The sequence below is a fragment of the Camelus ferus genome, chromosome 17, assembly GCF_009834535.1.
Source record: "Camelus ferus isolate YT-003-E chromosome 17, BCGSAC_Cfer_1.0, whole genome shotgun sequence".
NCBI lineage: Eukaryota > Metazoa > Chordata > Mammalia > Artiodactyla > Camelidae > Camelus > Camelus ferus.
Window position 1 is genome coordinate 41,211,660 of NC_045712.1, and position 16,067 is coordinate 41,227,726.

The 16,067-nt window shown below is 44.6% G+C and overlaps 1 protein-coding gene across 1 annotated transcript in view; it reads right to left on the reverse strand.

Annotated features, from left to right (window-relative positions):
* The window catches only part of MYRIP (myosin VIIA and Rab interacting protein), a 153,825-nt gene that overhangs the window by 69,502 nt on the left and 68,256 nt on the right, over positions 1–16,067 (reverse strand). The window contains 1 exon segment of the mRNA XM_032459177.1: positions 12,032–12,253. Within this exon segment, the coding sequence (XP_032315068.1) occupies positions 12,032–12,253 (222 nt within the window).

A 16,067-nucleotide genomic window follows, 5' to 3' on the forward strand; every position in this document is an offset into this window, starting at 1 on the left:
AGACCCTCTCGGTGGGCCCTGCAGCTCCTTCTCCTGTCCCAGACCCCCGGGAGCAGGACCTTGCTGCAGGCTGAGTTATGGCCTCCTTCTGTGCTGGGGGGGGCCTGCTCGAACTGAGATCCCTACTGCCGCAAAGTTCTCATCCCCCGAAAGACAGCCTCCACGCTGCGAAATGCAAGCTCTTTAACTTTGTCTTAAGGTGACGCCTAAGTTAAGAGTAGTTCGGGTCACTAGGAAACCATCTCCATTCCTTCTGGGTTACTCTGGAACACCCTAGTTTGACTGGACCTTTTTTTATTTAAAAAATTTTTTTCTGGCCTCCATAGTTTGAGCTGAGAAATCAGCTGTCGTCTGAGTTGATCTTCCCTTATAAGAAACAGACTGTTGACATCTGGCTACTTTCAAGATTTTTCATTTTGTTCTTTAGCTTTTAGAAGTTTAATTATTATGAATCTTGGCCTGGATCTAAATGTATTTGGTTTTCCAAGTTGTGGGTTTATTTTTCAAGGGGGTTACAAGGACATATTCTAGCATTATTCTCAGAGAACGACCTTTTCTCCTCAAAATCAGCCAGTGACTTTATTTGGTTTCTACTTCCCTCGAGCACGACCCACAAGTCTTACCCAGCAGCTCCTAATTTTCTCCACTCATGCTTAGAAAATCCTCTATGCAATAAGAAGCACAGCTGGAGGACTTTCCTGAGTGTGATTAGAAGTGATGTCCTTGTCACAGGAGGTGCATCCTCTGGCCCACCCGCAGGGACTCAGCATGGCTTCCCAGCTGTGTCGTCAGAGCCAGAGCCATCAGAGCCAGGGGCTGGGGGACTGCACACCATTACAGTAAAAGAAATTAAAGTTCTTATCACCGGAGCCTCCTAACCTTGGGACAGACACCACGGGGGCACACTTCATCCTTTCTCTAATTCTTTAGCAACCTTCTAAGCCCACTGTCATTCATGCCCATCTTTCAGGTGAGGAAAATGATGCTCAAAGATGCTCAGCAACTGGACAGTAGCCACACAGCTGTTAAGTGGCAGAGCCAATGTAAATGTGCCAAGAAATTAAAAAAAGTTATTTTACGGCAGAAATGCTCACCTGTAGTAAAGTGCACTGAAGTGTCACACTCAGTGAATGTTTACATAGGTGTACACACATAAGGCCACCACTTAGTCAAGGTATAGAATATTCTGATCATTCCAGTAGGATCCCTGGATCCCTTTCCATTCAGGAACCCCTTCTACCCACAAGAGCAATCACTATTCTGATTTCTCTCATTGTAAATCAGCATGAACATTTTGGAACTCCACATAAATGGACTCACACAGTATGTGCTATCTGTATCTGTTTTCTTTGGCTCAACATCACACCTGTTCACTCATGGTGTTGCATATATCTACGGTTTCTCCTTTTTCACTGCTGTATAGTATTTCATCATATGACTACACCACAATTTACATACTCATTCTCTGCTGATGGACTTTTGGGTGGTTTCCAGTTTTGAGGCATTCCAAATAAAGCTGCCATGGGTATCTATGTGCATGCGTTTCTGGACATACACACTCTCACAAAGACACTGGAGATGGCCCTTGCCCCAGTCCCACTGTGTAGCAGAAGTTCCATTTTTGTTCTACTTTGCTATAGAGATTACGCTTCTCTTATTTTTAGCCATAGGGGATTCAGGAAGGAAGAATTTTTTTTTTTTTTTTTTTGGAAGGAAGATCTTACTGACTTAAACTGGAAGAGGTCTGAGTAAATTCCTAAAGTACTCTTTAAGCAGTTTTTGATCCCTTCCTGGTGAATCCTTGGAAGCAAGGTGAGAGGGGATAATTTTTACCTCTTCAATAAACACAATCAGGGGAATACACCTTCACATCTCCCCAGACTTTGCATCATTTCAAACTGTATGGCTCTATACATTCCTAAATTCCTAACATCACCCACCTACTCAAGGAAAAGACCAGCTCCTTTGTGAGCAAGCTGGATCCCTGCACAGTGTGCAAGAACAAGAACAAGACCTTAATCCCCACAAACGAAAGGGCCTATTCAGCCTGCAAGTGGCCAGAAAGGGCCCTCAGGTCCTCCTTCCACCTCTAACCCCTCCTCTGGCTCTGGAAGCCCTGTCAGGAAGCGAGCCCACCTCCAGCTCCCCGCCAGCCCCACCGCAATGGTTTCCATGCACAGATGCCTCAGGCATGGCCCCAGCCTCAGACTCTGTGAGTGGAACCACAGCCCTCTTCCCAGCTGAGTGACCAAAATCCTAGGCCTTTTACTCCCACTGGCATTAGCCAGGAGCTGGCAGGGCACACTCAGGTCTCCCCAAGAATCTCCCTCAGACCCCTCACACAGGTTGTGCTACCTACCGCTCTGGAAGCTGTGGGGAAGTTAAGGTCTTGTGTCAGTGACTGCATAGATCTGTTAAGAGCTTTCTTCTCTTTCTACTAACAGCTACCCAACTACCCTTCAGCAGTAATTAGAGAAGTCCCTCACAGAAACCACTGGTTTTGACCTATGACACATTAGAACTGTACTATTCAGTTGGTAGCCACTTCTTTTTTTTTTTTTTAATATTTTACTTTTATTTATTTAGGATTTTTTGAGGGGAGAGGTAATTAATTAATTTATTAACTTATTTAATGGAGGTACTGAGGATTGAACCCAGGACCTCCTGCACACTAAGCACACACTCTACCACTGAGCTATACCCTCCCCAACAGTAACCACCTTTTTTGTTGCTTTGGGGGGAGGTAATTAGATTGATTTATTTATTTACTTAATGGAGGGCCTGGGGATTGAACCCAGGACCTTCCTACATGCTAGGCCTGTGCTCTACCACTGAGCTAGCTATATCCTTCCCCTCCACTTCTTAAAGTGGCTAAATTTAAGCTATATTAAAAATTCAGTAGAAAAAAAAAGAGCTGGTGTCCCAATTCTGGTCATTTCTGGACCCCTAATGCTGGAACACAGCGCCTACCACATAGTGGCCACTCATTAAATGGGTGTCAGAGGAATCACTGAATCCCTGTCAGCTCCTGAATGAGCTACCAAGAGATTTGGTTTTCTAATCTTGGCATCAGTCAAACATCTATTCAACAGCTATTACAGGTTAAGATAATGCTCAGCTTCTTCAAATTGGGTTCCTCACTCAAAATGACCCAGTATTATTCTGGACTATTTTTACAGACAGAAACTTTGATTTTAATATGACTTTTATTTTATTAAGTATCTTACTGTAGAAAGAGTTATGGAACCATTTCCCCCAATTTATCTGCTCAAGAGACGCCACTGATTCCCCAAGAGTCAGGATGAAGACTGCACCTTTTACACACACATCATCTCCCTTTCTGATTAGGTGGCCACACTGCAAGGGGCCATGTAAGAAGCAGGGTGAAAACTCATTGTTTTTGTTTTCCCCCAGCCACTGTCATTGGCAATAAGATTAATCCTTTAAATAAGCTGGTAACTAGGCGCTAATTAAGATGATAGAATTCCCACGTCGTATGAAGCCTAATGATCACAGGAAAAGTACACAGAGCACTAAATACTGGAGAGATGAATTGTTGATTCCCGGCCCAGAAAACAGATGAGCTTGAAGTTCATCATTTTGGGTAATTAAATGTAAATTGACTAAGACGTTAATGAAAAACACATGCAAGAGGCAGGTGCCTGACATTTTGAGAGAGTCCAAAGCCTTTGGGATGGGTTAAATGCAGACTTCTCGGACTGGCAGGGAGCTACTGATTTCAGCCACCTGCTCTTGGGCTTCAGCTGCTGCGAGGGTCAGAAACGCCAGGCTGGGTCTGAGGGCCGTCCAAGAGGGACGGTACCACTGAACTGTGGTCCTGTCGTAACCTAACATGTGCAGGCTGATTTCCATTTCCAGCAGTCTGGTGAATTAGGTACCCTAAATTGTAATTCCCTGAAAATAAGTAAAGAAAATTAGAAATCTTCAAAGCTAAAAACTATGCAAAAATGAGAATTCAAGGAAGTAAACAAATATGGAGGTGCTTTTTGCCCAGAGGATTTCAGCTGAATCCAGACAATCCGAAGCTGCTCTTTTGATAACTGTGCTGGGTGCAAGGCATGAGAAATAAACGGTAGGGCTCCCACCAACATGGGGAAATCTAATAAGAGACCTTTCATATGAAGCTTGGACACCATAGGGTTGTATGTTTTAGTGTTTAGAGCCACCTAGAAATAAACCCACCATGCAGAAGGGGGCAGCAAAGGAACATCTGGTGATGAATGGAATGAATCTTCTTTGAAAATGGGTATGTTAAAAATCTCCTCTGAAAAATTATCAACTCAAGTCATAACCACAAACCTTTCCTCAAGTTTCAGCCTGAATTCTCATTATCTCTATTGGTCGTCAACGACAACAAAATCTAAGGCTCAGAGATCTGCTGAATCTAGATAATCCTGAGCAAGAGTCAGGAGAAACAAGAGCCAGAAGAATCAGACCAGCGAATCTCTCAGATACTAGAATTATCAGATAGAAAATAAAATAACTATGTTTAATAAGTGTAAAGAAATAAGAGTATTGAAATTATGAGCAAGGAACAGTAATTATGAGATGATCCATCAGATTGGAAAAGAAAAAAATTTCCAAAAGTGAAAAAAAAAATGCTATAGTTGAAATTGCAGTCTTGATGGATCGGTTATTCAGTAGATTAAACAAAACTTGACAGAGAATTAGTGAAATGAAGGGCAGATGTAAACAAATTACCCATAATGCACCACAGACAACCAAAGTGAAAAAGGAATGTTGTAAACCTAATAACATAGCCTCAAAACGTATAAAACATAAACCGAAAGAATTACCGAAAGGGAAATAGACAAACCTACTATTGTCATAGATTTTGAAATGCCTCTCTTAGTAACTAAGATATCAAGCACGCGAGGAATGAGCAAGAATATAGGATATTTAAGAATGTAGGTTATACGCAATTCCAGGCTTGATCGACTTACCATATATAGGATGATCATATGTTCTACATAGTAATTCATGAATATATTTTCTTTTCAAATACCCGTGGGATATTTACGGAAATTGACCACAACTTGGGCAAGCCTCAACAAATTTCAAAGACCCGGTATCATATGGCCACAGTCTCTGAGCAAAATGTAATTAAGTTTGTAACAATAACAAAAAGACAATCAGAAAAACCTCATAGTTTGGCAATTTAAAAAATGTATTATTATATACCACATGGGTCAAAGAAAAAAATCAAAATAGAAATGAAAAATTCTTGGAAATGAATGACGATAAAACTATATCCTGTGTGAGATGCAGTCACCGTGGTACATAAAGAGGCACTTAGTGAGAAAAGAAAGACTGAAAGTAAATGAGTTAAGCATCCAACTTCAGAAATTAGACAGAGGACAGCAGAAAAAGCCCAAAGAAAGTAGAAGGGAAAAAAAAAGAACAGAAATTAATAGGATAAAAAGGCAAATATTTAATAGAGAGAGCCTAGCAAGTCAGAAGTTGGTTTCTGAAAATTAAAAAAAAAAGCTAACCCCCTGCCTTAAAAAATAAAAGAGGCACAAAGTGTAATAGAAATGATGCTATAAATGCAGACAAATTAGAGTGAATAAAATGAGACTGTAAACAACAGTATGCAAACTAAGTGGAAAGTCAGAGCACAAATTCTAGAGCACACACCTCACTAAAAGCCAAATCAAGATAAAGGAGAAAATCATGAATAATTCTACACTCATTAAAGAAACCGAATCAGCAGTAAAATGTTCTTCTTAAAAAGAAGCCACCAGTCCCAAGCAAGCAAGTTCTACTACAAAGTAAGGAACAAGTCACTTAATTTTATACGGAGCTTTTGAGAAAACGGAAAAAGAAGGCACAATACTCAACTCACTCCCACTCAGTGTGGATCGTGTAACATCAATACCACAAGCCAAAATCTGACAAAGAAAAGCAAAAGATTAGAAAATTACAGGCCAATCTCAGCTGTGAACATAGGTGCAAACATTCTAACAAATTCAAAGTATACAAAGACACATGACTAAGTGGAGTTTCTGCCAGGAATGCAAGCTGGCTTACTTATTAGAAGACTAAAAAAGTAATTATTGCAATTTTAGAAATTTAGAAAACTAATTATTATAATCCAGCAAATTAAGAAAGAAGAAAAAGTACCCATTTATGTTAAAATCTCTTGGCAGTCTAGGAATAAAAAGGAACTTTCTTAACTCTGGAAAGGAGCACCCCCACCGCCCTGCAGCCAACATCACACATGCTGGTGAAATGTCAGCACCATTTCCCTTAAGATCAGGAACCATCCAAGGTTGATGGTGATCACTAATGTTATTTAAATTTTTCTAGAGGTCTGGGCAGGGGAGCAAAATAAGAAATGAAATTTATAAAGGTTCGGAAGGAAGAAAAAATAAATTTCCTGGTATATCATAGGAATACTTTCCTAGAAAACCCTGAAAATCAACATATAATTAGAATTAATTTTACGTGTAGGTATCTAATAACATAGCCTCAAAATGTGTAAAACATACACTGAAAAAATTACAAAGGAACTAGACATGAAATACCCATTAGCCAGCACACATGCACTCTAGGATCCGGGATCAGTTTTGCAAAGGCTTTTGGGATGAAAGTTTCAAGAATTCACAAAAGGACAGCATGCTTAAGCAAGTGCATGGTACCTGGGCTCCTGTTCTGTCTCACTTAAAACCAGAGTAAGTCCTGACTGTTTTTAGCACATGTAAGTGATCTAAAAGCCAGAGGCTTTAAGCTTAGGGTCTGGCTGCCTTTGACAGAGGTGCGAGCTACCAACACGACTCTCCAGGCGGGTTCTGGGGCACTGTAGTCCCCCAGATGGAGCTGAATTTCCCTGACTCAGTATAACAGCTGTGTAGGGCTCCCCAGATCTAGGGCCCAGGCCTAACGGGCACTGAAAAGTTAGAGATACACACCAAGGACAGCTTTTCCATGGACGAAAGCGACGGGAGTTACCTAATTAGGAACACCAGGTAGTCCACTTGGCCCACAGCCATCCCCGTTTATGTCTGTCGGTCCTACTGTAATTAAGGGCACTCTCTTTCACTCTCAGAACTGTCCCAGAAGGCTTAAATGATAAATTATGTGACCTTACATGTCATCGAATTCTAAAGACAACATTTTAAAATCCCTTTATCTCTGCTGACAAGTATCAGTGGAGAGGGTTCTCTGACAAACCCCGTCTACTCTCCCTGGGTTTTTTCACTGCTGAATGAAAAATCCAGTCCTTTCTCCTGAAAGTCCCTCCTCACCACGTGGCCTCATCCCAGGGACTAAAGAGTTCAAATGAAGTGGAAATGGAGACAGGGAAGGGGAGGGAGGGAGAGGAGGGTCCTGAGGTCTCCGAGCACGTTCCACTTTCCAAAGGAACTCCAAATCATGCTTTGACAGGCAGAAGTCTCAGCACCACCTCACCCCTCCTGCCAAACCTAGGGTCTGTAGCAGCTCTTAAACTTGGGCTCCTCTCTCCAGAGCACAAGCCAGTCCCTGGCAGAACCACCTGCCTGCTGCTGCATGAGAAGCTACGTCCCAAGTGCTAAGGTGGGAGGCTTGGGGGTGAGGCAGGCAGAGGAGACACTGGAATCTTTCTTACCAGCGCCCAAGGCACCTGTGAGAGGCTATCCATCTGCAAAGGTCGAGGTGAAGAATAGGGTTCCTGAATTCAGCAGTGTTTTGGGATACACACCATTTAAAATTTGAAAATGCATTTTAAAATGGGGCACAAAAGGCTCATGGTTTTGTGTCCCCCTTAACTGAAATGAGCAGGTGCCCTGTAACCTGTCACATGCAGAGGGAGGGGGTTATTGATATCAACAAAATCACCCTCATGGTGTCTGCAGGATTGTCACGGGACTAGCTCATGAGATGCTGTCTACATATCTGTTTATTACTGTGCCTCAGTTCTGAATGTCACTGTAGACAGCTGTCTTGAAGCACACTGACTTCATAGCAATGCCACCTTATTTTCGTAATTCGAGAACTGTCTGTTTATTTCACAAAACTCAAAAGAAAATTGGATGTTTCTTTTTTTTTCCAGCTTAAAAAAATAACATTGGAATTTCTGAAATACATTAAACTGTAAAGAAAAAAAATATCAGCCATAATCCTACCCTCCAGATCAAGATGAAATATCTGGAGGTAAAATCCATGCTGGTTTTTGTGTGTGTGGTGGGGGGAGGGGGAAGCAGAAGGAGGAGGAGGAGATGCTGTCCCATGATTTTTTTAAAAATAACATTAAAATGGTTAAGTGTATATTTTACTAGAATTTTAAAAGTTAAAAACACGTATCTTGTGAGATCTGGCCTGGGGGTAGGTTGGATTAGAACATGTTCTGATTTTTTTAGATGAAATGAGCAAATGAAAAGGACCTGAGAAGTCACGTGTGTAACAGCAGTAAGGATGGGGGGGGGTGGCGGCGGGGGGGGGGTGTGTGTGGCTTCTGTGAGGCCATTGCCAGGGTGTGGGGGAGAAGGGGCAGCCAGGGGCACCCTTAAAATGGGTGTTGAGCTTCTGCTCTTCCAAGGAGTCCTGTTTTCAACCTACTTGTTGTCTCCAATCATTTTCCCATGAGTAACCAGCTACCACACCCTCATTTATTTAGAAAGTCAGGACTGTAAGACTATATATTGAGATACATGGGACAAGCCAGGCTTTGCTTCTCATTCATATACATATATGTATAATATAAAGGGGGATGAGTGAAAATGGGGCTCTGCCAGGGTTTTCCAGCTGCTGACACAGAACAGAGTGTTTTCCAATAATATCTTCACAGCTTCCTGACAGCGAACAGTGGAAATGAACCCTTCACCCCGATCCTGGCAACACCGAAGTGGTGCTCTCCACATGAAAGCGTAACGGCCACAAGCTAAAACGTTAATGAAAAACCAGCAAAGGGTTTGGAACTAAAGCCAGAGATGAGGTCCTTTTTCCTCTCGCTCACCCCTCCTTGCCTCCGTGACTCACCACCACCCAAGGTGACTGGGGGAACCTTTCCCGCTGTCCTGCGCACCACTCGAATGCCACGTCCTCGACGGATACATATTCGATGCCATTTCGTATCTGCCCGAGGTGCTGAAAAGGTGAATGAATATGGGATTTTGTGCAGAGTTGCTGTTTGACTTTCCGGGCTAAATAATCTCGCTGAGAGAAAATCCTAGACAATCCATCCTCAAGAGCGACTGTGGTTTTAAGTGTCATGAATCTGACATTATATCCCCAACCACCTCAAGAGGTTAACAGACTCTTTCAAGGAAACTGGAGGAACACAGTTCAAAGTCACTGGTACACTTTACTCTCATCCAGGAAAACGCTATTTTATTCCCAGCCAAATCGTAATTATTTTAAAAATGAGGGACCCTGACAGTGGAGTTTGTGCTGAAATTCACGTTTATATCTGATGGCAGAACAAGTCTGTACGACTCTGGGAGAAAACACAATGGTCCTATTTAAAAAGAGTCAAAAACATACACAGCCTTTGAGCCAAGAGTTCTGTTCCTAGATATTTTCTCAAGAAAATAACCAGAAGCAAAAGGACATGTGTATAAAGATGCTCATGGGAGCACTGCCTGTAGCTGCAAAATAAAACTGGGAAGAGAAATGCCAGCATTTACAGTACAAAAATGGGTTAATCAATCGTGGTACCACCGCAGGAGAGACAATTAAACAGGCACTCAACTGTGAATACTGCATAGAAATGTGGATAAGAGCGGATGCATTTAAGTAAAGCAGCAGCAGGTGTCACCACGATGACCACCACGTAAAAATGGATTTGTATGGATAACAACACGCGGAGGTGAGGACAACTCCACTGAGGTGGCTCACTCACCACGCCTGGCTGCTGACTAGCACTTTATAAATGTTTGAGTCGACACTGCGATCACCACCTCTGAGGCCTCGTTTCAGGGCGTCTGTGGCGTATCGGGAAGATGAAAAGTTGGGTTCCATGTGGATTAATCCCCTTCACAATGGAGCCAGTGCTAACCGGGTCTCTCTGGGTAGAAACAAAGGCCTGCCACGCACTCTGAGCACAACATCCAGCCCAGGCTCAGGACCCCTTCTCTCTCCTCTCTACTCGGGAAACACCCGCTCGGTCTAGTCACCTGCCATCGTTCACGTAGAACCTTCCTGGGGTTTTAGAGGGAACAGCTCTTCTCGGCCTGTGACTGCTCCCCACCCCCCAGGCACCAGAGGTCAGTGGCAGTCCCAGTCACTGTGATAATCAAAATATCCCTGCAAATGCTACGTCTAAACTTCCCCCTGGGCAGCGACACAGACCCTTGAGAGAACCGCTGGGTCCGCCCCTCACCCGGGCTCAGATCTGCTTCACAACTGCATACAAGCTTTGCTGAAGCGCATCCACGCGGGGATAAGCGATGCAGGGCTTTCTGAATGCTTCCTTATTTTATGTAATTTCTACACTGCAGACACAGGACTCCAGATCGCTTCTGCCAAGCCAGAGTTAGAAAATTCTCTACTACCCTGAACTCCTACAATCTCTGAAAAAAAGAAAAAAGATTGTTTTTATTCTTGACCTGGTTTTAGGATTTGTTTCTTCCTGAAAGGTCATCATATGTTTATGAATAACACTCACTGTTTTCCTGAGTACATAAGCGTAAGTAGTAAGTGTTGAGTGTAGAAACTGTGGAAAGTACAGAAAAGCCAAAAGGATGTAAAAGTTGCCCACTTCATGGAGAGATCTCAGTCTGTTATACACACAGACACGTACATCCTACTTGGACATATGATATATCTGCACGCATTATAAACCCTACGCTGTAGAGAGAGGTTATCTACTAGGAATACAGGAGGTCCAAGTCGGGGGCAATGCCGACATCAGAAATACCTTAGACCACAACTTGTATTTCCAGTCACCCACTTGCTCTTATCACACAAACTGAAGTCCTACCCAGATGAGTGGCTAAGACTATACTAAGTGTACTTAGAATGTAGCACCTTCTCTGTAATAAGATTCCATTGAGTAAATTTTAGGACTTCCAAATTCATTAATTAAAAAAAAAATCCAGCAAGAATTCATGAACCAGGAATCTGCCACACATTTAAACGAGACTGACACCCTCAAGGGGATCATAGATTTTCATTTATGTCAGGAGTTTTGAGTAATAGATTAAAATTCTTATTAAAGTGTTGAAACCAGAATTTATTAACAGCCTTCATTCCACCTCCAAGCAGACACTGCTAACACCTTCTGGGCCAGAGTAGAGATGTCACAAAAATAAAGGAAAAAGGTTTTCTCCAGACCTAAACATTATACTGTTCCCCCAGAGGTACAGTCTGGAGAGTGAGTCCCTTTAACATCTCAGGATGGCCTTAACGGCCCCAGAAAGTCTACAGTCTGTGTGTGTCAGAGCGCCCAAGGCAGAATCTTCCAAATGCACCTGGGAAGTGCAGGACAAGGTGGCCATTGCGTGTGTGTGTGTCGCAGGGACTGGGCAATACACAGGACTTCCTGGTCTCCTCTGAGAGGTCTGCTTCTCCGCTTTCTATCTCTACTGCTCTGAAACCGTGGGCATCACTGCCATCCTCAACCCACCTCTCCTCTCACCGAGGGGCCCCTGAGAGGCTGTGCAGAAAGCCGCGGGCCCCTTCTCCACCACGACAAAGGGTACCTCTGCTAGAGCTGAGAGAGGGGCATACATGAAGCTGTCAGTTCAGCTAAGTCATCACTCGTCTGTTTTTCCGGGCTTTGTTCTACCCTGAAAGAGAACTGCTGGTCCGTGAGACACAGCCTGGGTCCCGAGCCATCAAGCCCACCCGCGCTGGGCACTGCACCGTGCGCGAGGCGGCGTGCTTAACCTGTGCGGGTACCGAGATGACGAAGACCAGGTCCTGCCCGCCAGGACCCGCAGATTGAGGCTCAGCAGCGTGCGGGGACGAGGGGAAACAGGGCCACAGGCTCCTCCTGGGTGTAACGGCGTGAAACGCAGGACAGGTGGAATCAGTCCCGCACCTGGTAGAAGGGAGAGGGGGCCACCAGCTGAGGCCCCCGGCCACTCACCTCGCCTGCTGGCACACGCAGCAGAGCCACAGCTTCTCGCGCTTCTGGTAGGAGCAGCAGCCCTTGCAGACGTTGAACCTGCAGTCCCCGCAGCGGCGCTTGGTGTTGACGAGGAAGGTGAAGGGCGCGCAGCAGCGCATGCAGCAGTGCTCCACGAACTTCTGGTGCTTGGACAGGATGCTGCACTTGCTGCCCTCCTCATCCAGCTTCTGCCTCAGCTCGCTGGGGAGCCAGGGTGGGGGGAGGGTGGGGAGAAGAGAAACAGCACATCAGGTCAGGGGGCTTGCTCCTATAGCACCCCACCTTGGCCCTCCCGTGCGCCAAGCTCCCGTGTAGGATCTTCCTGTAAAACTACAGGTGATAATTCTGTGTTCTTCTGTATGTCATACGTTCTATGAGAAAGCACAAATAACTTACTGCTTATAGTTCAGACACGACTGAAATACAGATTATTATAAAACTAAGTACACTTCAAAAAAAAAAAAACCTTTAGCTTAATGAATGCCTTTTGAAAGGAGATCATTTATGTTAAAACATTAATCTTCACAACAGCCCTGCTGGGAATACGATAAATGCAGTCCTGTCCCTTAATATCCCTGGAAACGGAAGCACCAGGGATTTTAAAAGCTTTCCAATCGATGTGAGTCAGTAAAGATTCTCTGAGTGATGGGCTAATCCTAAACACCGGTGATTCAGAGTTGGATAAAAGACAACCCTCTTCTTCCAAAGAGCTCGTGGACGTACTGGGCACACGACCACCCATATTGATGCAAACACAACATCGCATGCCCTCCTCTCTACACTCTAAGAAGGAAAGGAGAAACCCCGAGAGGCAAGGATCTACTCGAGACACACTGGGTTACTCAGGAGAAAACTGACCGAGGTGACCAAGTTTCTCTACCTTGGCCAGCTTGAGCTGTTTTTTCCTGTTTAAAAATGGACGCCCACAAACAGTAACAGAAAAATAATTAATCCTTCTGTAGCCATCTTGCGACTGTGCAATTCATCCCAGATGAATCTGTGATGTACGTGACAAATATTTTCTTTCATTTTGCTCTTGTCTTTTCAACTTTGCTTACAGTATCTTTCATCATTTAGAAGCATTTAATTTTTCTGTAATTAAATCTGCCAGTCTTCTCTTCTGTGGCTTCTGAGTTGTACATCTTGCTTATTAGGAAGAGCCATACTACCGCCATCAGGTTTGTTTTTTTTTTTTTTTTACCTAAAGCACAGTCTGTTACCATGTGTCAGTTTCTGGTGCACAGCACAGTGTCCCAGTCATGCATATACACACATATATTCATTTTCATATTCCTTTTCATTAAAGGTCATTACAAGGCATTGAACAGCACAGCTCCCTGTGCTGCACAGAAGAAACTTCCCCATCAGTTTTTAAACATAGTCACACAAACTTTGCAGTATAGAGAACAAGCTAGTGGTTACCAGCATGGGGGGGGGGACAATACAGGGGACAGAAAGTGGGAGGCACAAACTGCTGGGTGTATGACAGGCCACAAGGATGTGTTGTACAACACGGGGAACAGAGCCAATATTTTGTCATAACTGTAAATGGGGTATAACTTTTGAAAACTGTATGAAACATCAATACAAATGGCCAATGAAAAATATAATCCGTCTGGTGGACTGAATGGTGGTCCTCCAAAAGATACATCCATGCTCTAAACTACCAGAGCCTGAAATGTTGCCTTCTTTCAAAAAGGGTCTTCGGAGATGTAATTAATTTAAGGATCTCGAGGCGAGGTCATCCTGGATTAAACATGGTGGACTCTAAACGCAAAGAGACGCAGCAGAGAGGACATCAAGTTAAGAAGTCCTGGCCATCTCTAGGATTCCTCCCGTGGCCCTGTCACTGGCCCTGTCGCTGGCCCATCTTTGCCCATCCAGGCTCCCTTCTGGCCCCTCCATGGCCCACCTGAATTCTCAAAATTCATGCCCTAGATGGTAAACAGTGGCTGTGTACACAGGAGTCCATGAATCAGGACACAGGTGAGCAAAAAGGAAAAATACAGAGAGGCTACATCAGGCCAGCCGATAACTGTATAGGGTAAAATATCATACATGCATACTTGGTTGAACAAAATATTCACAGGCAAACAGGACAGAGGTTTTTCTCCCCTTAGGATAGGAAGATGCTGTTATCCAGTCCCTCAGATTTAGAGCAGAAGACGGGCTAGGCTGTCAACAGCTCTGACATCTGTAAACAATATAAGAACAGCCTCAGCAATTGACCTTCTTCTATTGATCTTTCAAAGACACTAAATTAAACGGGATAAAAACACCCAGGAAGGAAGGTCTTTGGGGATCAGAAAGGCTCTGTGAACTCAATCCGCAAGATCTCTTGAGCTTTATGAGTTTTGCTTCCTGAGACACAGGACGGCAAACTCCAATGGCATTTAAAAACTCGCTGAGAATCTAATAATAAAATGGTACCAACGCCCCACCCACCTCACCCCACCTCGAGTTTGTTCCAAGCAGATGGAGCTTTGCTCCCCAGGCGCAGTGGAGGAGCAGAATGCCCTTGTTCTGAACCATCTCTTACTTCTCAGTTCTACGGCCTACAGGCCAAGAGACTAGCTCTAGCCCACAGCCACGAGCCGCCACTTCATGGCCGCAGACACTACTGTCTGGATTGCCAATTATTCACGCAGTTCTCACTCACTGAGAACCTACTACTCCAGGCCCTAGGGGCAAAAAGAAGACAAGGCATAGTCCCTCCCCTTGGTGACACACGTATTCAAGTGTGGATTCAAATGATTCAAAACAAAAGAGGATTGCACGTTGTAGGGCATTCTACGGCAGAATGAGCAGGGTGCTGAGACTCAGAATGCCATGGCAACCTACTTTAGACTGGGTGGTGAGAGAAGTCCTTCCTGGGGAGGTGACAGCAGGGGAAACGGGGTGGGGGGGGTACAAGACACAGGCCCTGGGAGGGAGTCTGGATTTGATTCTACGTTCCCTGGAAAGTGACTGAGGATGGTGAGCAGAGACAGAGCAGGACCCAATTTTCACTGTAGTATCACCTGCTGTTACGCTAAGACCGACTTCTAGAGGGCCGTGTGTAGAAGCCTGGGGAGCAGGGCAGCAGTCTGGGTCCATGGCTGAGGTCTGGGCAAGGGTGGGAGCAGAGGAGATGGAGAGGTGTGGGCAGATGCAGGGCACACCTGCTGAACGATCTGGAATGAACCAAGAATCATTCCCAGGATTCTGGCTTGGGTGGCGGGTGAAGCCGTTTATGGAGCGAGGGAAGATCATGGTGATAGGTGCACATTTTAGTGACAACAGTGAGACATCTAAAGAGTTTGCCATGTGGACAACTGATAGGCATTTGAGCATCCCAGAGAAGGGTTCTGGGCCAGCTGCGTAAGTTTGGGAATCACCTTCATCCCCATCTTCATAAATATGGGAATGGATGAGCCACCCCAGGGGAGAGGGGGCAGCAAGGAGAAAACAAAGGGGCCGAGAACAACTCAGGCAGAAAAGTTGAAGTGGGGAAGCCAGAGAAAGAGACTGAGAAAGACACCAAAGGAAGAAGAGGCTTCAGAGAGAGAATGGCTGACTGTGTCTGCCATCAGGACAGAGAAGTGCCCACTGGGTTTGGCAACATGGAGGTTACAGGTGCCCCTACGAAAGCAGTCTCCCCAGGGAAGTGGGGCAGGAGCCTCTGCTGTGGACGGCAGAGCGAACAGGAGGGGAGGCAGTGGATCAATCATGGAAAACTTCCACCAGGAACCTTATACATGCTTTTAAGAGCCAGGATCCAAAGGGTGAACCCAATGGATGGGCTAATAACAGTCATGATCATTTAACAGAACGCTTTGCTTTTAATATGTCACGGGTAATATCACTCCCTCACTGTGTAATTTCAGGCAGGATCTGTTTGCTGCCCCCTGATGGTGTTATCAAAATCCATTCAAGGTTAATAGAGTTCAGTGTATCACAGTACAGAAAATAAACATTTAAATATTCCCTCTGGATGACAGAGTTAATGGACACACACCAAACACACTGTGTGATT